Raw genomic sequence first — 24,936 nt, 5'->3', positions numbered from 1 at the left:
GTCCCCGAGATCCTAGTCAGGGGACGTGCCTGGTTTTCCTGCTGGTCCCCAGCAGGGGGCGTGCAGGAGGCAGCCCATCAGTGGCTCTCTCCCCTCAGTGAGGTTTCTCTCTTCCTCTCCCTTCCGCTCTCTGAAATCAAGACATATTTTTTTAAAAAACACTTATCAGATGCTTTCTTCCTTTAGAAAAAAATATAAAGGAGGATGAAGGGGGTGGAGAAAAACATCGCAAATTTCTTAGTTTGAAACCAATTATTTCATATTTCAACAGGCAATTGGAATCTTGAATAGTCCTATTTACATATTCATAAAAAAGTTTGAATATTATGTCAGATTAGGGATTAAATCATCTTCCTTGCTGTGGGCACTTTAACCTCTAATCTTTGGTTTCATCATCTTTAAGGAGGGGATAATAGTTCTTCACAGAATTATGATGACTAAATGACTCATGTTAAGTACTTAGCACTGTGCTTGGTATATACTGTTAGTGCTTCATAAATGTTGTGATCACTATTACTACAAATGTAGTAATGGAGAAAATAAGGTTGGAAACAATCTAAATCTTCAATAGGGTAACGGTTGAGCAAATCATTCAATGAAATGTTGCAAAATAAAAGTCTTATAACCAAATAATATCTAGTATCTAGGAATTCTTACAATATAATGCAAAGTAGAAAAAGCAGGACACCAAGTTTTATATATAGGATGTTCCCAAAAAAGTGTATATACACACTTTTAATAATTATAAAGGCAGAGTTTATTAAAATACATTTCATTTTCAAAATTGAGCAATCAGCTGTTAAAGTGTGTATACATTTTTGGGGGACACCCTGTATATTGTGGTGCTATGTGACATGAACCCAAGGTATGATTATGGTGACTTTAGTTAGCTCATTTATACCTTTCTGATTTTCCAAATTTCTACCACGAACACAAATTGCTTTTATGAAAATTTATTTGGAAACAAAGTTACCCCCAAACTTCACCACCCTCAGAAAACTGTAAGCCAAAATATCAGTACTTAATCTGACTCAAAACAGAATATGCTTTGACCAAATATCCATATTACTAATTTAATAATTAAACTTAGAGTCTTAGGATAGAATGGATCTTTGCAATCCTTATGAATATGCTACCTGGTGTTATTTATCTCTACAGTCCTCTAGCCTCACAACTAGATTCAAAACCCTTAAGGCCTGAAGTCATTTCTTTTACCTCTTGATTTCCTTAGAACTCTGGAGTGTGGTGCTGCATAGTAGAAACTTTTTATTAATAACAAAGAAGCATAGTCCTCAATGACTCGAAGGAAAGGAAATGTTTTAATGTTCATTATTTACCCCTACTACTTCCAAAAAAGGATCTGAAATGGTTTACGGTAAGACTTGTAGAAACATATCGTTATTTTTTAATGGGAAAAGCAAATATGCCCCCAATTTAAGCCTATGTACTAAGATTGAGCCATATTTTACATTTATTTCTGAGCTTTGTGGAAGCCAAAGCAAAAAAGAAAATGAGTGTTATAATTATTGATTTTTAAAATATATATATCAGTTCTTTAAATGCAAATGCATTTTCCTGGTACTAATTCTAAAATATATTTACTCTTGTTCAAAGAGTATAGAACAACAGAGATGAAGGTGGTGTTGCGGAACCGGGGACGTTCACCTTATAGAAAGACCAAGTGGCACTCAGAGGCTCGGGGTTCAGGTTTATTTTACACCGGTGGGCCCAGAGGAGTCCAATTCCAAAGTCTGAGCCCCGAGCACAATGGAGCAAGGAGTTATATCCCGTCCATGCTTCCGCCCACATGGCAGCTATACCTTGCTTAGGGCAGGGAAAAGCCCTTTCTGGTTTGGAACATAGCAGGACAGCAACAGGGAAAGCAATGATAATTTTCCCTTATCATTGTCTTTAATAATCCCGTTTCTTAAAAGAAAATATAGAAACAATTTTGATATGATTGTTTCTTACAGTCACCTTCCATCAATGCCAGGGGTTAACACTAGAACACATGTCCTCAAAGAGAGGGACAAGCAATTAACACCCTATTTCTTAGCTCTGGTGATGTTACTTGCTACAAACTTAGAAATTCCATACCTGTAGGAATAAGTGGACATCCTCATAAATGCCCTTAATGATGGTCCCCACCCCAGAGCTTTTATGGGTGCTGGGTAGCAATCAAAGAAAGAGCTAGAGCCTGGAATACAAATAAAATTCTTCTTTACGATTAAAGAAGAATCCATATGCTTCAAATTATAAGCATGCAGTCAACAAGGTAGAGGTTCCATTGAAAAAGTGGTAAGCCTACGTGTGTGTGTGTGCTCATTTATTCCATATATATATGGGAGAAAATGTCAGAAAAAGGTTCTATTTGGAGAATATTTTGACTAATTTTATCCCAATTTTATTATTTTAGGATATTATCAACTAGGCCATTATTTGTAAAGGTAAAAAGCAATCTTTTTTTGTGACACACTTTTGGGTATCTTGGAGAAGTTGAAAGAACTAACAGAACATGGGCACTCTTTCTTCATCTTACACTCTGCCTAGAGTGGTTTATCATGACTTCACATAACACTTTAATCACTCTGAGCTTCATTTTTTTCTATCTATATAATAAAAAGCATGGACTAAATGAGTTCTTAAGATCTCTTGCAGTTTTGACATTCATTAATGCTAATTTTTGTTTTTGTTTTTTAACATACTGGTTAAAAAACAAAATCTTGCCCTTTGTTTCAATTTTTGGTTCACAGTTCAGTTTGAGTCAAGCCTTGATTTTGAGAGCATTAGCTAATCATCAGAAGTTGAGCATCTTTCTTGAGTACAATTTATTCTGCTGGAATAATTAATACACCTAACCTCCAAGAAATAAGGTATTTCTCCATAGTTGCATTTTAAATCAATTTAAACCCAGCTTAAACTGACAAAAATCTTCCTAAATTCCCCAGCCCCTCAGAGCTCATCACTCTCATCTTTGTTTTCTGTCTTTAACTTTTCGAACACGTTAATACTGTTGAAATTATCACAGGATATTATACTATTTGTCTGCCTTTGATATAACCTTGTGAGCTTCTTGGAAAAAAGAGGCTTATTTAGCTTTATATCTTCAGCACAGCAACTGGTACGTTCTAGGCCCTCTATATAAGTTTGTTAAACTGAATTTCAAAAAAAAGGAAAAAGGGAGGAGGGGAGGGAAAAAGGAAGAAAGGAAGGAGATGATTGGCTCCTTTGCATCTGATGTCATAATCCCTTTGAGTTTGAAAAAAGCAAAAGTGGTAGCCAGTTGGTGTTCTATGGCATCATAATTCTATCACCCAGCCAGGAGCCATTTGTTCTAGAGAAGTGCAATGTGTTAAATATCTGGATGCAACAGGCTTTCTGAAAGTCCTTAGTTTTTGTCCACTCTGAATTTTACCTACATTGGTCAACTGGAGAGACTTTCAATTTGGGAGTTTAAGAAGCCAATGAAAGATTAACAAATTCCGCTAACTGAAGTGAGAGCTGTGAATGTAGGTAGTTTCATGCTACACCAAACATAAATATATGCAATAAGCTACAAGGACGTGTGGTGGGATCCTCATCAGAATACCCAGCTCTTCCTCACTCCGGACAGAGTGGCTAAAGAAGAATCTCTTCTGCTCTGGTCAGGATGGTTTTCAGGTGCCCCTGACCCCCTTCTGTGTGTGCCACTCTATTCTTGTCCTACAGCTGTTTGTATGAGAAGCTTGCTCTTTTGGGTCAGGGCCCAACTGTTTGAAGATTTTAGCTTTGCTGACCCACTCGCATGAAGTTTCCTTTAAATTCAGTTCTTACTGGTCGTATTGCTAAGCCACTTCTTCTCCTCAGAGGTAGCAAAACACAAATTTGTCCATTTACTCAGTGTTCCGGAACCTGAGTGCTTGAGGCCCTCAAGTTACCAGCTACATTCAGTCCTTGTTCTCTGCCACACAGGAAGGGAAAAGATGTTTTTTAACACCCACCCACTGGTAGTGTCACTCACTAAGGGGATTCACAAAGAGCAGATTCGGAGGAAAGACTGAGTTCAGTTTTTGGATGTGTTGAGCTTGAAGTGTGACTTAGTTTCTTAAGGGCTGCTATTAACAAGTTACCACCAACCTGAAGACTTCAAACAACAGTGATATATTCTCTCGCAGTTCTGGAAGCCAGAAGTCAGAAATGAGTAGGGTTAGTTCCTTCTGGAAGCTCTGCGGGGAATCTGTTCTGTGCCTCTCTGCCAGCTTCTGGTAACGTCTTCCCATCCCCGCCTCGTAGACACATCACCCCAGTCTCTGCCTCTGTCTCCACATATCCTCTCCTCTGTGGGTGTGTCTGTCCTCTCCTCTTCTTTTAAGGACACCAGTCATTAGATTTAGGGCCCACCCAAATCCAGGGTGATCTTAATCACATCCGCCAAGACCCTATTTCCAAATATCATCACATTCGCAGGTACAGGAATTCGGACTTGTATATATCTCTTGGGGGACACTATCCAACCCACTATAAAGTGAATGAAGGGGTAACTGTGTTCATAACCTGACTAGTACTGTCGCCTTGGTCTGCACTTCTAAGTGCTAATACTATGCAACAGGCAAAAGGAAATGCAGAATTAAAGACTCTTATATGGTAGAAAGAGCAAAGACTTTAGTCAGGTGGACCTAGGTTCAATCTTAGCTCTTTAGTAGTTGAAAACCTGGTTAGCCTTTTAACCTCTACAAGCCTTGATTTCTTCATTTGTAAAATGGGGATAATATGACCTATCTCATAACACTGCTGGGAGAATCAAAGAGGCATTGCCAGGTACACAGTAGTCTCTATTATTTCGGGGGGGAAAGAAAAGCTTGAAGACAATAAATACATTTTGAAATGACCACATTAGCTAAAATTGGGGGAGAAGAGTAAAGTTTATGAGAGGCTCATTATGCAACAGATTTTCTATTTAAACTTCCCAGCAAGCCTCTGGTGTAAAGCAGGCAGAGCAGCGAAACAACGGCTGTAGGCGGCAAAAAGCCAAACTGGTCTAGTTCCCCGAGGAAGAGAGGTTTTGCCAGCTAGTCTCTGAGTCAGGCAGCCCCCGGGCCCGAAGGTGCTTATTAGAAGTGGCTTCGGCTGCCTGAGGAGTTTTTGCACCGTGATTGCTACGCCCTCGCTGCGCTTAACACACACACACACACCCCTAAGAGGATTTGGGGATCACTGCGGATTCGGAACAAGGAACGTGTGCTCAGGTGACTTGTAGGTCTGGGCGCTTCCTGGCGGGCAGCACGTGCCCGGTCCAGTAGGTTCCCCGGGACGCACGGTCTCCAGGACAGAAGGAAAGCGCCGCAAGGCACAGAGAAAGCGGACTTCACAGGCCCTGCAAAGTTAAGCAGCATCGCGGGGTGACCGGCCTCCTGCAGGGCTCGCCCGCTTCGCACTGCGGCTGGCTGATGGGCAGTCTGTCACCTCCGGCCAGCACGGCCACCACCCCGCCCTCGCCGCCAGCCTCTAGAGAACGCCGCCCCCGCCCAGCGGGGAGACCCGGCCGGCGACGCGACGAGCGCGGGGGCCGGGGACAGGCGTCCTCCCGCCCCTCCGGGAGGACCCCGAGGCGGCCCGGTCGCGCGGAGTCCGGGTGCGCGGGAAGGCGGGGCCGCAGCCCCGGGGGCAGGGGCGGCGCAGCGCGCTCGCGGCTCCGCGGGCCGCAAACCTCCCGCGGGGGCAGCGGCCCCCCCGCCCCGGCCGCCAGGGCGCAGGCGCAGGCGCTGGGGGGCGGCGGCGGGCGCGGGAAGATGGCGGCGGCGGCGGCGGCGGCCGAGCAGGTCTGTGAGCCCCGCCGCGGCTGGCGGCTGGGGGCGGCGGGGCAGGGGCGCCGCGGTCCTGCCGGTGGGGCCCGCGGGAGAGCCGGCCGGCGGGGGCGGGGGCACGCGGGCGGCGGGGACGGGCGCTGCGGGGCGGGGCGGGCGGGGCGGGAGGAGCTGTCCGCAGCCGCGGATGCTGGCGAAGACCGGCGGGACCCGGGCACCGGCTCCGGGGCAGCGAGGCGCGGCCCGGCCCGGCCGTCCCGGCGGCGGGAGGAGGCGTCGCGGTCCCGCGGGCGGAGGGGCGCCCGGGCCGCCGGAGCCTGCGCCTGGACGCGCGCCGCGAAGATGCGGTAAAAATAGCCCCGGCGGGCGCCTGGCTCCGCGCAGCTGCCGCCGCCGACTGCATGCGCGGTGCCCAGGTTTCTCTCCCGCTTTGGCTTTCGGAGCTTTAGTCACCAGTATAAAACTGCCCCCTGTCCAGTTGGTTTAAAATCATTTTTTAAAATGCTTTATCAAGTAGTTCCTGATCTGCGTTGTAAACTTGTAACTTAGAATAGCTTCAAAGGCTATTTTCCTCTCAAAGCAAGATGCATATATTCATATTTATTCATATATATATATACAGGATGCGGCAAAAGTAGGCTTACAGGTGTTCATATGGAAAATAATGCAATAACTAGTAAATAATAATACAAGAATAAACTCTTCCACGTACTCGAACCTGTGTTTGCCACACCCTGTAAGTGAATACATGTGTGTAAATATGTGTATACCTATGGTTACTAGGGTGATTTCTTATAACAAAAATAAATTTCTTGGTCTCTTTTTTTTTTGTTGTTAACTGTTATTTCCCTTTAGAAAAAAAAACAACTATGATGTGATCATTTCTTTTGAAAAAGTCCCATTCTTAAACAGTGTTTAAAAAAATAAAGATGAGTCAAGTAACTAATGTTCTGTTTCCAGAAAATCTTTTTTTTTCTGGAAAGATTTTCTTAGGTAATTAACTGCTTTTAGAGACCTATTTAGAGTCGTTCTGAGGGATAAAATATAGAAGACGTGAAATCTGCCTTCAAGGAGCTTAAAGTCAAATTGCCTAATAAATGCAGAACAATCCGCTAAAGACAGTAGGCAAGCTACAGGTTAACGCAGTAAAATAAAATTTTAAAAAAAGGAATGAGTGAAAGTGAAAGGAGACAAAGCTTGGAGTTGTTGAGATTAAAGTTGTTCCTTGGCTTTCCTGATTCCCCTCCTAATTTATCAGCTTTTTAAACAGTTCTTTTTTCATCGGCATCACCTATTGATGTTCTTGAGGTTCCACTGAGGTTTTATTCTTGCTTCACACATAAGCCAGGTAGTCGGGTCCATCCCTCAATTTACACTTCAAAGTTATGCATTTATGTCTCTAGCCCTGAATTTTCCACAGGCAGTTCAAACTGAAAAGTTTTCAAAACTGGGTTTCATCATACTTACTATTTAAAGTGCTACAACCATTCGTTCTCCTGGTTAACCTAGCCAGAATCTTGAGATCTGGGCCAGCTTAGGGGTGCTGGAAGGGACCTGCATTTGGTTTAATGCTGTGCTGTTCCAGGCTTGATATTTGAACGGAGAACCCCACATTGTCTTTTCCTTCCGATCCCACCAACTATGTAGAGCAGGTCCTACTTGGTAGTGATCTTAGATCCCACTTGCCTAATCTTCTCTTCATCTCCAGTGCCAAAGCTCAGTCAAGCCCTCATGTGGGACTGCTAGAGAAACTTGCTGTTGATATCTTCAACTCTCAACACCTATTCCAGTTCATCGTGTTTTGGTTTGATTTTGCTATAATGCAAATCTGATTGTATCTCGAACCTATTTTAAATTTTTGGTGGTTCCTTATCACCTAGTAAAGTCCATTGTTCTTGACATGGTACTTATGTCCATTCATTTACTGACCTCTAACCACATCTCTCATCTCATTTTTTCGCCCCATTCCTGTACTTACCCTCTTCACCATCCACATAAAGCTACCAAAATTAGTTTGCCCAGAGATGACCCGTATTCAGAATTTTCATGCTGTTCCTTCTGCCTGGAATGCCTTTCTCTGTACTTTTGCCTGGCTAACTCCTGTTTATCCTTCAAGATTCAACTGAAACCTCAAATTTTCTTAAAAACCTTCAACTGATACCCCCACCTGCTAAGTAGAATTGCATTCCTCTTGTGTACCCTTGCCATGTTGAACTGCAATTGTTAGTGACCTTGACTATCTACCCTACTTGCTTGTGAGTTCATTGAGGGTAGGTTCTATGTCTTGCTCAGCTTGGTAGTCTGAGCATCTGGCATATAGTCACTCTTCAGTAAATGTTAAATGCATCCAACAAATATAATAACGTGCATAAATTGACAGAGAAGAGTAAAGAATGCATCCCAGCAGGGATAAATTTTGCCCTGCCTCTGATATGTAGACCTATATTCAAACTCTAAGACTTAAATTGCTAGCCTGTTAGCACTGTCACAAATAGCTGTGAAAATTAGAAGCACAGCTCCCTTAAGGTATATTACTGCCTTGGGGGAAAAACTATCAAAATGGCATATTCAAGTCTAAAACATCTGCAGTGTCAATGCACCCTCATGGATGTTGCACCTCATGCAGATATACAGCCTACACAACTGTATTCAGCATTCTGTTTTGTGATAAAATCTGTTGAGTAGATTGAATTATATCCTACTGGGCCTTCTTTACTGCTTTGTGGAATTTTTAAAACTTTATCTGCCACGTTACTCACAATGATTATTCCTGTCTTTTTCCATAAGTGTTCAACTACCCCCGCACCGTAAGATTCAGATGGCCTTGCCTATAACATCCCTAGGAAAAAGAAGAATGCTTTCCCTTCATGGTGTCAACCATTTCAATGAAGTGGGAGCCCGCCCCGTTAAGACTGCTCTTTTCTCCTGTATTCTTTATCACTTTCTTTCCTGCCTCCTGCAGGATCTTGTTTCCCACATTACCCTGCTATCTGCTTCTCTTGACGTCTTTCCCTCTGCTATCAAACATATAGGTCTTCCCCCAAATTGGGGGAGAGGGGGAAGGTACTAACAACAACAATAGATGCACAATTTTCCTCTGACAGTACCTAATTTTTTATATATAATCTTTCTTCTCCTTCTGGACTCGAAAATGGGTGTATACATGCTGGCGTCTTTTCAAGACTATTCCCTACTTACCAATTTGCTATACAGAGTTCACCTTTGAAGGTTGTGGAGGCACTTCCTGACAAATCAAGTTCAGCAACACTATGCAACCTGGATTTTCTTACCATTCATTGTATTTCTTATTTTCCATTGTTCCTGTACATTTAAAGTTTCCCAATACTACCTCCTTGGCTCTTTGTTCTCTTCTTTTTGTACTATTTTTTCACAGTAAACTGATATGGTCTCATAGATTTAACTTACTTCAAGGCCGAGAGCTCTCAAATCTGTATCAAGCTCTCAAATCTGTATCTCTAGCCCTGGCAACCTAATGTCCCATCCCACACTTCCCATTGCTTTTGAGGCATGTGGTTATTTCTCATTGAGTTCAAATGCAACATATGTAGAATCTTCTCCCTCCTTCGTTCCCCATATTTAACTAGTCACCATTTAGTAAACATGAGATTCCTTTTGAACCTGGCTACAAATTCAGTTAACTTTTCTCTTGAAGTATATTTTTAATCTATCTTTTTCATCCCACCTTAGTGTATTTAGGCCTTCCGTTACCAGAAACCTCTATTCCTGCAACATCCCCAACAGCCTACTTCCTGGTAGTCTATTTCCTAACTCTCCTACAAATGCCCACACATTTAGCATCCTGAAACATATGTCATTCATGTTCAAAATCTTCCAATGTGCCTGGCTGGGCGTGGCTCAGCGGTTGAGCGTTGACCTAGGATCCAGGTGATTGGGGTTCGATTCCTGGTCAGGGCACATGCCCAGGTTGTGTGCTTGAGGCAGCTGATCAATGACTTTCTCATCATTGGTGTTTCTATCTGTCCCTCTCCTTTCCTCTCTCTGAAATCAATAAAGATATATTTTTTTAAAAAAATCTTCCAGTGATTCCCAATTAAACAGCATAAAGACCAGCATTTGTACCCAGCAGTCAAGAACTTTCACAGCCTGCCCTACCTCCTTGATTATCCCTGAATTGCCAGATCTGACCCACTCACTCTGTCTGGTTTCCCTGACAACTCCAAGCCATCCTGTCTCTCCTCCCATTAAACTCTACAGCATATATTGTCTATACTATTGATTTTGGCACCTGAACCTACAGAATACTTCACTGCATTACTATTTTATGTACCCAAGTCACATTTATAATATCTAGAGGATAAGGATTGTGTCCTGTATTTCTTTTGTATTCCTATGTATGGTATTAGTGTTTAAGCATAAAGTGCTTAATAAATGCCTATTCAATAAATGAATTTTCTCAGAGCTCTAAAACATGTAAGTTGGACAGTATCCATTTCTACCCACTCCTTTTGTGTTTGTGATATACCAGATTAATACCTAAAATGTCATTCAACCACAGTCTAAGTCAGGTTCTCAAACTTTTTGCTCTCGGGTCCTCTTTATACTCTTAAAAATCACTGAGGATCCCAAAGAGTTTTTGTCTACGTGAGTTATATCCATTGATATTTACCGTATTAGAAATTAAAACTGGAAAAAAATTTAAACACAGGAATACACAAAGCATACATTTCATTTGTATACTTTGACAAATGATGACATACATGCTGTTAGAGCAATGATGTCATCACATACAGTCATGGAGCCTATGAAAAATTCCTCTGTACATTCATAAGAGGAGAGTAAAAGAGGAAAAATAGTATCTTAGTGTTATTTTGAAAATAGTTTTCACCCTCCAGACCCCTAAGAGGTTTCAGGGAACCCCTCTAAGACTCTCCAGCCCATACTTGGAAACTGCTGGTCTAGGATAATGGTAGCTTTAGCCAGTTTTTAGCTTTGATTAATAAGTCTGCCAGCCTTTCCAAATTCTTTTCATATAAATGAAAACATATACATAATTTAAAATAATTATAAATCATTAATAAAAAAAGATTACCCACTGTAGAATGTATATGTCAACTCTTTCCCCCAAGAGCTAACTGTACACTTTACTAAGTAGAACAATTCAAAGCAGAGTGTGAAAATCTGTTATCAAATAGTCACACTGAAAGTTCTTTACCACCCCTCTAAGCATAGTAATTAATGTCTTACTTGGAGCCTGAAACTTAACGTGATTTGAATTTATTAGTGGAAAATACATCACTAACCAATTCAGCTTTCTTTGGTTATGAATATGCACTTAATAAATAAATGCATCAAAAAGAGAGGGTATAGCTGTTCCAGTGTGTTGTACTTTGTTTTAGCCAAGTTCCAATGGTCCTGTAAAGAAGTCCATGCGTGAGAAGGCTGTTGAGAGGAGGAATGTCAATAAAGAGCACAATAGTAACTTCAAAGCCGGATATATTCCGATTGATGAAGATCGCCTCCATAAAACAGGCTTGAGAGGGAGAAAGGGCAACTTAGCCATCTGTGTGATTGTCCTCTTGTTCATCCTGGCTGTCATCAACTTAATTGTGAGTATGTGGTATAGAATATTCTTTTTTAAATTACCATGGGAATTTTTCATCTGTTCCTCAGTGAAATCATGGACTTTATTTCTACCATTTCTTTTGGCACCCTCTTTCTGCTCTCCTACACATATTTTACCTCTTACTGAGTTTTTAATGAATATATATAACTTAGTATGCAAATATTGCTGTGTATTCATTTTCTTTTAAAAAAAAATGTTCATGGATTCTCCCCTCAATCTTTGAGACCATTGCCAAGATGATTTTATTGCCTTCATCTCTCCTAAAAAATATAATCCTTCCTGCTTTCATTCAGTTCTCTCGCATTTAGTCTTGTCTCCTCAGCTAGATTTTTAAAATTGTAAGCCCTTGGATGGCATTAAAGGGTTATATTTTACATTCTTAAATCTCTGTTGTCAGAGAATAAAAGGATGTGGTAAGCTAGTTGACACTGAGGTGCTAAGGACACAGTATGTTGCCTTTTCCAAAGATATTTGCTTTTTTAAGGAACAAGGCTTTTAATCCAAGGTTGTGACTATGTGAGGATTAAATTTGCAGAGTGATTATTGGTATACCTAAGACCGATCATGAACATAGACTTTGGCAGTTCTAAAGTGATTCCATTTATTTTTTACTTCTAATACTTCCTAGCCATTCCTTTGTATTTAAGTACACCTAAAACATTTGTGTCTAATTTTTTACTTAAATCGAAAAGAGCTGGTACTATAAATAGCTTTACTGGGAGCACATATTCCAAATTTATTTTATTTCGTTAATTTATTTTATTGGAAACTTTTAGTTAAGGTTGCAGATTAAAAACATTTTCATCCCCTCTCTCTGAAAAGCTCATTCCAAGGTGAAAATGTCAGTATCTTGGAAGAAAGTGGGAGGCAACTGAAATCGTAAATCATAATATATGAAGACAAAAAGGAGGCAGCGGCATGGCACATAACTTACCAGAGAAAAGAAACTGCTATGTGTGCTGGGGAGGGTGTGTTGGTGAAAGTGCCGTGCGGAATCCTGAACAGCTTCAGGAATCAGAAGTATAAGTACCTTGAAAAGCAGGAGTAAGGCGAGAACTGAAAACAGCTTGTTTGAAAATCTCTAGGAGCCATGAGATCCCCAGCCTCCTTCTCCCTTCCAGGCAGCAGTTATATGGCAGCCCTCCCAACCCCACACAAGAATACGCTGGACCAAAGAGGATTCTCACTGCCCGAGCTGCTGCACAGAGGAGGGTAGGGATGGGTTTCTGTACCGAAGGCAGGGAAGCCTGAACCCTGAGTACTGAGAGTCCCTTCCCCAGGTTCCCTGTCCCCATCCTCCACCTCTAGTTTCCCTGGTATCCCCCGGCAAGAGGTAACGGCCTTTTCTGGAGAAACTGAAGCACCCAGAGAAAGGACCTTTAGATGCTGACACTTGGCAGGTCCTAGTGAAAAGGCCACGTGAAGCCTGTCAGTCACAATCCCCACGCACAAAGAACTTTTCATGGACTTTTTTGCAACCTCACTGTTAAATATGAACGCTGTGCCTCCAGGGATCAATACATTTTTTTTGGAAAGCTCCCAGAATTGAAAAATGATAGAGACCAAAACCATCCAAACCATGAGGAAAGTAGGAATTCAAGGAGGGAGAGAAAGTGCAACTTATAACAGAAAACTAAAAAACTAAAACTAAAATCAGTATCTTCAGAAAAGTAAGAGGATATTACATCCATGAAACAAAGACAACATGCCATTAAAGGAGCAGCTGGAGAGTAAGAAACACACTCACTTGGATGGATAGATAGGTGAGTGGGTGGGTGGGTGGGTTGATACTGGAAGATAAAGAAAAGGAACCTTTCCAGAAAGTTCAACAAAATTAAAGAACTATCCCAGGAACTATAACATTCTCTTAATAGGAGTTTCAGAAAGAGAAGAAGGAACAGAATGAAGACAGTTTTCAAATAAATAAACCAAGAAGACTTTCTAGAACAGATTGAAAAGTACCATTCTGGGTCCAGCATAATACATAGAAAAGATATCAGAGCCATCACTTTGAAACTGAGGAAAATCAGGAATTAGAAGATCCTAAAATCTTCTAGAGGAAAAAGACACAGGTTATGTATGTATAAAGAATAGAAAATCAGAGTGGCATCAGACCTCTCAAAAACAGCACCTGAAACTAGGAAGGCAAGTAAGCAAGGGCCGTCCAAATTCAGAGACAAAACAATTTCAAATCTAGGAACGTATACCAAGCAGGACCATCAGTCAAGTGTGAGGGGTTATAAAGACGTTTTTTAGCCGTGCACTCTAAAAAAATTTCACTTCACATGCATTCGTTCTAGGGAAGGCACAGGAAGATGTGCTCTACCAAAAGGAAGGAGGTACTAAAGCACAAAAGATGAAGACACGGATACAGGAAACTGGGTGTCTACAGGGAGAAAGAAAAGGAAGTTCCAGCAGGAAAGTGAAGGACAGGTTTATGGTTACAGCTGTGCAGCAGACCCAGAGGGTGACAGTCCAGAGTAAAGCAAGAAGATAGAGGTTCCAGAAAGATTTCCTGAGAGGGAAAATAGAACTTATAACTTCTCTGAGAGGCTTGGACTTCTGGAACATTTTCTGGAGAGACATTTGACAGAAATGTTGGAGGGTTTAGAAAGATTTAGTTAGATTTTCAAAGAAACTAAGCAAAAAAGGTAAGACAAGTATTAAAGTTTGAGGGACACAAGGTACAGGAAAGGAGCTTCTGTCATATACAGCATTTGGCTTAGCCGTGAATTATATTTATACGGTCATGATAATGAAAATGCTAGCATGGATTTAACCAAAACTTGAGATTGAAGTTGGGGGAGAAGAAATAAAAATGAGCTAAAACTCTCACCTGTTAAAATAGAAAATCAGTAGATAAATCCTAAAATTGATGAGAGAAGAAATAATGAACAAATATTATTTTTAAATATGAAGATAAATTCTAGACAAAATATATAAAATTGTTGAAAGTGGTTGTCCCTGGATGAGGTATGGAGGAGATAGAAGAAATAAGCTGCTTTTTCTATTATAGACCTTTTAGCACTTTTTGACCTTTGGCTATTTGCATGTAATATCCTGATAGAAACTAAATGGTTTTGTTTATAAGTAGAAAACCAACTGACATGTTCATCTCACTGATGAAACACTTTAAGAAGTATTATTCTTTGGCAATTACCTTTTCTATTTGTTTTCCAATTCTGTTAAGTGTTTAATGCCTGTTAACAGTGGGCTTGTTTTCTGTTTTAGATAACACTTGTTATCTGGGCTGTGATTCGCATTGGACCGAATGGCTGTGACAGCATGGAGTTTCATGAAAGTGGTCTGCTGCGATTTAAGCAAGTATCTGACATGGGAGTTATACATCCTCTTTATAAGAGCACAGTAGGAGGAAGGCGAAATGAGAATTTGGTCATCACTGGCAACAACCAGCCTGTAAGTTACCACATTTAATTGAGGGGCATTAGAGAAAAATTCTTTGTAAAAACCTAAGTTGATTATTGGAAATGGATATTTTCCTTTAGAGAAAAATTCATAAATGTATTTAATAATATTGTTGGTCTTAGAATCTATTAATGTTAGATGCTTTCTTAATATTCTAGGTTTTGTTCCATGGTAGCATGTTCTGTGATAGATATAATTATTATAAGAATACATAGTTTACTCCTGTCTTCTCCATACAAGAAAACCATTGTAAAAAGTACCTGCCCTGGTTAGAATACCCTGTACTTTCTGGGAGTTTAGAAGAGAATGTGCCAATCTAGTGTGGGGCAGCCCATGCCGAGTGGCTGCTATAACACAAGTTTTTAACTATATGAACCCCAAGGATAGACCTTCTCTGTCCATCACAGGCCTAGATCCATGTACCCTGCGACCCATGTATTTGTGCAGAGCAGTATAAGCAAATAAATGTGTAAGCCCTTGGGTTTTTTTGTTGTTTTGGTTTGGTTTGGTTTTGGGGTTTTTTTGAGGGGAGGATTGAAATCTACTTTTTCTGAATTATTTCCGTTTATTTTTTCCCTTTTCCTTGAATTTATTGGAGTGACACTGGTTAACAAAATTATACAGATTTCAGGTGCACAATTCCACAGCATGCCATCTGTACATTATACTGTGTGTTCCCCGCCCCAATAAGCCCTTGTTTTGAAGAATTTTTCTCCCAAGTGGGTGGTTAAAATTATTTTAAATTAGTCTGTTATTATGTAGTGTTTTTATAATGTTCTTGATGAATTTTTGGATGCAGCCTTCTTTGAAAACATATTCATGATAAAGTGTTTTTCTGAAGATTGTTTTTCAGCAAGGGACAACAAAACTCAGTGTGGAACAGAACAAAACCTCTGTTACAAGTGACATTGGAATGCAGTTTTTCGACCCAAGGACTCAAAATATTTTATTCAGCACAGACTATGAAACTCATGAGTTTCATTTGCCAAGTGGAGTGAAAAGTTTGAATGTTCAAAAGGCATCTACTGAAAGGGTATGATTTATTTTCTTTGCTTTTTTAATGGAAGGGAATTACTGTCTAAAGCAGCAATTTTCCACGTTTTCCACCTAATGGCACTCAGAAACTAATTACTAAAATTCTGTGACACACCAAAAAATATACTATATTTTTTTGCGAACCTGACAAAAAATAGGCATAATTTTGATTCATTCACACTGACCGAATGGCTATTGTTGTGTTGGCTGTTTTCATTTTTTTATTTGACAATCTAAGGGGAAAATGTCAGTGCCTCTGGCTAAATGGTCAAGTACTGCGTGTTTTAAAGATTCGTACCACACACCGGTAGAAAGTCACTGGTCTAAAGGTACAAAGTGGGAGGGGAGTTTCACTGTTTTATAGTGGCATGAAAGAAATTCCAGAACAGTAGAAAGGATAAGTTCTAGATTTGTCATTACCTAGCTTATGATCATTACCAAGTCATCTCTTTACCTCAGTATCTGTAAAACGTGAATGAAAACACTTGCCTTTCATATTTCATGGTTGAAACTCCTTTTCTTCTGTGTCTGATAATATTGCCCACTTTAATTTCACTATTTTTTTTTTTTAATTTTCAGATTACCAGCAATGCTACTAGTGATTTAAATATAAAAGTTGATGGACGTGCTATAGTGCGTGGAAATGAAGGAGTGTTCATTATGGGCAAAACCATTGAATTTCACATGGGTGGTAATATGGAGTTAAAAGCAGTGAGTATTTTTTTTTAATTTAAGAGAATTATTAGATTCTTGGGTACATAAATTCATATATGGAATAGTGTACAATTATTAAAAATGGTAATTGTGTATTTTTTGACATGGAAAGATGTTCAAAATGGATTGCAAAGTGAAAGTTATAAAACAATTTGTGAAATATCTCATTTTTATTCTTAAGAACGCGTGTTTATAGAATCTGTAAGGGTATGCCTTACAGATTAGCTATGGGTAGCAGGATAACAGATGACTTTTATTTTTATTTTTTTTCTGCTTGTCTGTTATTTTCTTTTTAAAAAGCTTATATGATGATACCTATATTATTTTAAAAGGCAAAACCAAAAACAAAACAACAACAAAAAAAACTTCCAAAAGAGAATTCTGGAAGATCAAAGTAAGTTTCCATTCTCTGAAGTTCTTGGGTTTCTTTTCAGTTAAAGATTTTTCATATCCCATCCTGGTTTTATATCTAGTGATGTGAAAATCAGTTAACAAATGTATAAAATGTATTTTTACTTACACATCTTTTATACTAAAGGAAAAAGATTTTGCCTTTATTCTAGCTGTTGAAAAGTGAGATTTTCTTTGTGCTTCACAGATTATATCTGAATTTTAATAGATGTGTATTTCATATAAGGGAGCCGTAAGTCTGAAAACGTTTTACCTGCTCACAGTTCTGGTTAAAGCATATTTATTCAAAATGTCTTTAGGCCCTAGCCGCTTTGGCTGAGTGGTCAGACTGTCAGCCTGCGTACTACTGAAGGGTCCCGGGTTTGATTCGGGCAAGGGCATGTGCCTCGGTTGCAAGTTTGATCCCCAGCCCCAGGTGGGGTGAGTGTGGGAGGCAACCGGTCAATGTGGCTCTCTCTTCTCTCCTCTCTCTTCTCTCCTCCCTCCCTCTTACACTCTCCCTGAAAGCAACGGAAAAGCAAATCCCAGAAGAGGGTTGAAAACAGTATCTTTGGGTACCTGCTGTATGCTAATTAATTAAAGCTGATCAATTTTTTTAACCAAGCATTAAGTGACAAACATGAGCTTAAACCTAAGGACTTACAAAATAATTATTTCCTTTATTTAAGTTTAATTTCATAGTTCTTAGGGAAAAAATAAACTTTAAAATTAAGTTCTTTCACTTTCATAAACAGCTTTTCCTCCCTAAAGTGCATATTCTAATCGCTAAATTTAAAAAAATGAACATAAAATGTAATTCTTGTCAGAAGTTCAGTAGCAGTACTGAGTATTGTTTACATTCCTGAGGACAGTGTTGAAGAATGGGCACAGTGGGGTCGATGTTCTCTGCGCTAGAAACTCAAAGAAGCAATAGATGTGATAGATTCGTACCACACCATTAGCAAGTGACCTAAATCTTTTATTTCTTCTACCTGGTCATTCTACCTGTTGTTACTATGTTAAATATTAAAATACTTTGTAATGCACATACACACATATCAATTTTTCCACAGTTAAAGAAATAGATAATTATTGAAAAGATAATTATCTCTGTAATAGAGTTAATATTAGTGGTTTTAAGTGTATAGCTAATAAGAAAAACTTACCAAACTGCTTTTAAAAAACACTGCTTTAGCAATTTAAAGAAAATAAATGACCACAAGATGGCAGCATTGGAACAAAATTGGAAAATTTATAGACCTATGTTTAGTTCATATACTATCACTTCCCGGTCAATGAGCCATTTTCATTCTTCATAACCAACTTTCTCTCATTGCTTTAAATAACCTCTAGAAGCTGGTGATTTTCAAATTTGGAATTCCTGCTCTAATCTTCCCTTTGAATTAAGATTCACATATCCAACTGCCTTCTTACCTTCTCTACTTTAATATCTAATAGGCATCTCAGACTCAACAAGACTAAAATCTTCTCTCCCTCCCCAAACATGCATTTCTTTCAGGGTTCCCAAGTGGTACCTGTCAGCCCTCAGCAAAGCCTTCAGGCTCTGCCCCCACCACCATTTCCTGCCTGCACTGTTGGAACGGCCTCCTAGGTGGCCCCAGCTCCCTCTTTCACCCTGTAGTCAGTTCTCTATACAGCAGACAGAGTGATCCTTTTTAAAAGGTCTTATCACTTCCCTGTTCAGAGAACCCTCCAAATGGCTTCCCATCTAGTTCAGAATAAAATCCAGAGTCCATTCCCTGGCCTTTCATGTCTGGCCCCTAATTATTTCTTTGACCCATCTCTTACCATTCTACCCCCTCACTCACTCTCCTTCAGCCACACCGGCCTCCTACTTGTTCCTGAACTCCAGGCGCACCTTCACCTTGGGCCTTTGTGTGTCTCGTTTCCTCTGCCCAGAGTGCCCTCCCCAGTTACCCACATGGTTTACTCCTTCGCGTGATCCAGTTTCCACTGGACTGTGACCTTATCAGAGAGGCCTTCCCTGACCACCGTGTGTAAAATGGAATCCCTCCCTGGTCACTCTCTCTCTACTTACCCTGACTTATTTTTCTCAGATGATGCCCTATTTGTTTTACCTGTTCATGTGTTTATTGTCTACCTCTCCCCATTTAAATGTCAACTGTAGAACTTGGACTTTGCCTGTCTGTTGACTGCGGTATCCCCAGCACCTAGAATAGTAGCTAACATATAGTAGACATTTAATAATTATTTGTTGAATGAATGAAAAGAAAAAAAAGAAAAAGAGAGGAAAGAGGGAGAGAGACAGGGCCTACAATATAAGAATGTTCCTGGGACAGAGGGACTGAAGAAGAGATCCTCCAGGCAGTTTCCTTGGAGTGCCTGGTCTTCAGAATTATATGGTTTGAATCTTCATTTGTGGTGATGCAAAAACATTGGAAATTAAAATTGATTTTCTCTAGAAGAAAATTCTTATCAGAAACGTATCAGTCAGTAACTTCATGAAAACTCTCTTAGGAAGTAAATTAAATGGTCTGAGACTTTATCAGCACCAGCCTTATTATGCACTTAGGAATTCTGATGTAATTTTAACTAATTGAGAAGTAAATTGTGTTACAAGTGTATTGGTGGTATACATTGTGAACTATTAGAGATCACTGGTTGAATCTTGACATTAGTTTTGTTTTCTTTGTTGTTGTTTTGGTCATGACTTCACTCTTTCTTACTGCCTTCTTTTCTTGTTAATATTCCAGTAAGTTTTGTTTATTAAATTTGTTGTATCTCCATTTGTGGAAGTAAATAAATCATATTATTATTATTCTCCCAATAGGAAAACAGCATCATCCTAAATGGAACTGTGGTGGTTAGCACAACTCGCCTACCTAGTTCCTCCAGTGGGGACCAGTTTGGTGCTGGCGAGTGGGTGCGCTACAAGCTCTGTATGTGTGCCGACGGGACTCTCTTCAAAGTACAAGTAACGGGCCAGAACATGGGCTGCCAAGTCTCAGACCACCCCTGTGGGAACACTCATTAGAAGAACCTGAGCAGTCTTCAATACGTTCATATCTTGACTTCACCTTTTTTTTAAGAGTATGCATGCAATTATGTTTTTACAGAGTTTGTGAGAGCTGGTAATTCTTTTATCTGCAGAGCACTACTGTATCTGTTATATAATCTCCATATTTTAAATATTCTCAGAGAGCCTAAATTCTGATACACCTTTCATTAAGTTGCACTGATCTTCAAGTTAACGTTTTCTATAAAATAATTATCAGAAGTGAATAGAATCCAAATTAATCTTTAAAAAAGTGTTTTTAAAGTTCCACTATTATTCCTTGTCTAAAAGATAAAGGGCTGAAGCGACTGTTTAGGTTCACTGTAAGTAAGCTTTTGGTAACCACTGGGCATAGACCCACTTAAGATGTTTAAAAAGTACACTGTCAATAAGTGTTACATGCACTGTCTTTTGGCTTCTAAGAGGAATGACAGATTTTTAGCACATTAACTTTCAGCCGTATTCTCACATGCAAGTGAAATCATTAAAGAACTTCACATATGTGAGATAGTAAGAGACTCTGGTTTCTTAGTTTTGCACTAAGAAGAAAACTCTCTGTAATAGGATGTTTACTTGTTATATATTAATAAATACTAAGTGTTCACAATGTGGTAGAAATTAAAATACCATCCTAGCTTTAACTTTGAGATAATGACAGCTGCTGTTTATTAAGCATCTTATTTACCCTACGCGTTATCCTAGTGTTGCATGTGTACTCTCTCCGATTCTCGCCCAAGCTATGTAAATAGGTTTATTATCCAGTTTCACCATTAGGAAACTGAGGATCAGAAAGTTAAGAAACTTGCCTGATACCATGTAGAAAATAGCAGAGTTGGGATTCAAACCCAGATACACCTGCTTCCAAATACCTCATTATTTTCACTATCTGCATTGGTCTTAATTATTTAAAATTCTACAAAGATGAACAAAGACTAATTCAGACTTACAGATAACAAACAAACAGCAGGTATGCTTACTCTGGTTAAAAAAATAAACCATCAATCTCGTGTCAATAAAAGGCCAATCCCTGTCAGATTTTTAAACTGTCCTAAGCCAGATCCAAAATGTTATACATAGAGAGGGCCAGTTGGCCTAGTTATGGGTTACCCAGTTCCCTCCTGATGGTCCGTGGCACACAGCAGTACCTGAATTGGGGGAAAGGGTTGCCAAAATATTTATACCTGAATTGGGGGAAAGGGTTGCCAAAATATTTATACCTTCAGCCCTCGGGGCAACACAGTAAGAAGTGGGGAGGCCATGGCCCCAGGCAAGTCCCGCTGGCCAGGAATGGCCTGGTGGGTTCACCCCAGTGTGCACCATACAAATACTATTTTTAATGTGTGCCATGGCTTGAAAAAAGTTGGGAAGCACTGGACTAGAGGGTGCTAATGCAGAAAATAGTACAAGTAATTTTTTAAGTATGAGAATTGATCTCTGCTCTAATATCACCATCCCACTGTAATGATTTACAACCCTTAAGTCAGTGATTAATGTGTTTTATATTCCACTTGAAAGGCACTCCCTGGTATTATTAAGACACACACAGAATCAGGGACAGAGACTTTGAAGTAGTGTACTGTAAAGGAGGCAGTAGTGATAAGTCACGGGCCCCCGCCTGCATCAGGTATAACAGCATTCTGTCATGGTCGCTTTGAGCTGTGTGGATAGGAAACCAATACAAAAACAATTTGCATTCAATATGTTACAGTTCTCTCTGATAGAACAACCAAATGCCTTAGAGATTAGGAATAGTGTACTAAAGTATACTAAAACAGAGATTCACTAGCTATACAAGACTGAGTGCAGTTTTTAAATGAAGAAAAAAGTGAAATTTATGACCTCTGAGTGTTAACAGTTGCAGTGATATTCAGAACCTATTTTAATATATTCAGTATCACTTAATATCTGAATGATATTCAGAAAAAAAATCATTGAAATTTTTTTTCAGATGCTCAGTATATTTTTAAATTTTACATTCATTATTGATCTGCATTCAGATTTGGTTTAAACATTTAAGTATTTTTATAAAAACTACAGAATACTATGTTGCAATGCATTATTTATTGAATATAATGCATGCAGTAATCTATTTTTACTCCTCTTTGAGAAATACTTGTGTTTTTGATACATCTCCATGAACTGCTTTTGACTTGAGAGGATATTTTGATGTTCTCATAGAACTGATTGTTAAGGTAGCAAGTATGGTATTTGAGGACACTTGGAAGGTCGTCCATGCTTTTTACTGAAGTGTAGACGTGGAAAATTCATTGGAAGGCAGATTAGGAACAAACAAACCATCCTTTTTACCTGTGACCTATTTTGCATAACAGGAAAGCTTCAGCTACTCGATCTCACCACCAGATGGTATTTTTCTATAAACTGTAATGTTCACATTCCTCTTTCTGCCAGCTGTTCCTCCCCTACTCTGAGCACTGCTGTGACAAGCAGCAGGCTAGGGGGAGGTAGCTAGGACAGTACTTCAGAGGTGGATTGCAATGGTCAGGGGGACACATGAAATAAAAGCAAGATACATTAGAGAGCAGGTAGGAAAATGCACATGACACAAGGCGGGACTGTCTATATATGGTCTGTAATATTTAAAAATATACTTATTTGTATTCTTTTGCATTATGAAAAAACAAATTTTGTATACTAGCTTTGATGATGAATTGTGGAAGTTCTACCTAGTTTTGAATGAGTTTTTAGAGGGTAAGAATGTTCTGGTGCTAAACTCGACAAAGATGAGACCATTGATATGCTGATAACTTTAGCAGCCTTTTAAAAAGTGCTGCGGGACAAAGATGACAAATTATGCCAAACACAAATAAACCTATGAATCTGACTCTGATTGCTAACTTTTTGAGTTTCAGTCAATTCATTTTGTAACCAGGATTAATGACCTCTGTTTACAATAAAGATTCTGTCAACTGTTCGCCGTTCATTTTTTAATGGTTGAAATATTAGCGGGTTTCCACTTAATCATACAAACATGATGAGTTTAAATATAGCTTGAAAATGGGACCTCGTCAGTATTTGTGTGTGATCTCATCCTGGAGCTCAAAGGTAGAAGATGTAGAGTTTGGATAGTCCTGCCTACCTCTGGGCATCACAGACGGTCTCCCTCCGGTGGCTGTTCCTCCAGCGTCCCAGGGAAATAAATGTGCACGCTGTCACTGTGGCAAGAGGCCAGGACCTTGTCACGAAAGGGTGAAGGTTTGCCCCGGGGCAGGCTCCATGGGCAGGTGGGTGGAGCTTCACGGGCTCAGGTCTAAAATCCCCACCTGGCTGGATCCAGGTAGAGACCCACTTGGAAACTACCTGGAGATCATGGGCATGGCTTAGAAACAGTGCTGCTATTGTTCTCTCTACATCTTATCAAAAATAGCCCCTTCTGTGTCTTTTCTTCTGATTGTTTTAACTTCTCTTCCTTTTATATAAGAATGGACCCTAACTTCTCTTCCTTTTATATAAGAATGGACCCTCTTTCCTTTCTACTTTCTGTTCTGGATCTTTTACTGCCTTCTCTCTCTCTCCCTCTCTGACACCCATCCACACCCAGTGTTTCTAACTGCTTCCTCATACTTCAGCTTGAATGTGTCCACTTAAAGATTTACATTTTACCAAATTGTTTTTCATTTCCTCAGAAAAATTTTCTAGAGTTCTCAGGGGTTCCTTACCTAATATGTATAAGCTTATATGTAGTATATATCATTTTTCCAAATTATTACCTTTTACTTTAGGACATAAGATTATCATTACCTAGCTGTTTTGAACTCAAATCTATTAGTTAATGTATAGATCTTTTCAACTTAGGAAGAACCAGGTCAGTGAAAATCTTTTAACTTATGTCCCCTTAAGAATTTTTTAACTACGTTTCTTTTAAGTACGGCAAAGTGTATGCCTGTGAATTACTATATTTTTTATTGCTGATACTGTATTAGTTTGGTATATAGTTGTCTATATAATGATTGCAGCTTTCAGTTATAGAAACAAATACCTTTCCAACTAGAAATTAATTTAATTTCAGGTATTGCATAAGAGCCACACTATAAAAATAAGTCACTTCTCCAGGCTACAGGGCACCTTTGCAGTTCATGGCCATGTGTGCCTGAATTTAGATGCCCTTCACAACATGGAGACTCGACCTTGGATGAACCCAAGGCTTAAAAGTTACAGGGTAATTTCCTTCGCTCCATGCATTCATCCATCCAAACAGAGCATCGCCCCACAACAGACTGCGGACTATTAAAAATGTAAAACACGGGGAAATTTCCATATCCAGTATATCACATGGAACGCATGGCCCCTACCTTCTAGGAGCTCACTCTGTCAGGGAGCTTAAAACAGACACAAAACAAAGAAATCGCAATGTGGGATAATACTGATATTCTGTCAAGCTGAACGCTACTAATGCATTTATTCATTCAGTAAATATTTACTGAAAGATTTCTGAAAAGACAAAATCGAGGCTAATGCTGGAAAAGGGGCCTTCAGGCCGCAGGATCTGGGTGAGGGGAGGAAAAGGCGCTGAGCTGGGCCTGGGGAGTGAGCAGAAGCTGCGTTCAGCCCGAGGCGGCCTCGGGCAGCCACCCCGCGCCCAAGTGGCCGGGGGTTCGAGAGCGCGGGAGGCCGGCCTGCGGATCTGGACGCCGGCACTAGGAGCCCTCTGAGGGCTTCGAATGAGAAAATGGCACGAGGAAAACAGTATTGCGGGGAAATAACCCTTTGGAATCTCGTAGGGTGGACCAAGGAAAAGAAAACTCGAGGCTGTGGCAGGAAAAAGTCCAGCCACTCTCTCATTCAGACTAGTGATGAACTGGTTGCCATCAGAGCAGGCGGGCCGGGGCGATTTGTTGCAAACCTACATACTGAATAATGTGGTTATTTGTACGCTTACTGGTTTTTTAATGGGATTTAGTGTCATTAAAACAAATTACAAAAATTAC

General features: G+C 39.9%; 1 protein-coding gene across 1 annotated transcript; it reads left to right on the top strand.

Moving 5' to 3' along the window:
- Nucleotides 1–5,734: 5,734 nt before the first annotated feature.
- On the top strand, nucleotides 5,735–22,922 carry SGCB (sarcoglycan beta). The gene is made up of 6 exons (XM_081132941.1): nucleotides 5,735–5,798; nucleotides 11,162–11,371; nucleotides 14,620–14,805; nucleotides 15,656–15,847; nucleotides 16,429–16,560; nucleotides 19,766–22,922. Exons 1-6 carry the CDS (start codon nucleotides 5,769–5,771, stop codon nucleotides 19,967–19,969), a joined length of 954 nt encoding a protein of 317 aa, XP_080989067.1. The 5' UTR covers nucleotides 5,735–5,768; the 3' UTR covers nucleotides 19,970–22,922.
- Nucleotides 22,923–24,936: the final 2,014 nt, after the last annotated feature.

The sequence above is a fragment of the Miniopterus schreibersii genome (genome assembly GCF_964146895.1).
Source record: "Miniopterus schreibersii genome assembly, chromosome: 1".
Classification (NCBI taxonomy): domain Eukaryota; kingdom Metazoa; phylum Chordata; class Mammalia; order Chiroptera; family Miniopteridae; genus Miniopterus; species Miniopterus schreibersii.
This window is presented reverse-complemented; position numbering and strand designations above follow the sequence as displayed.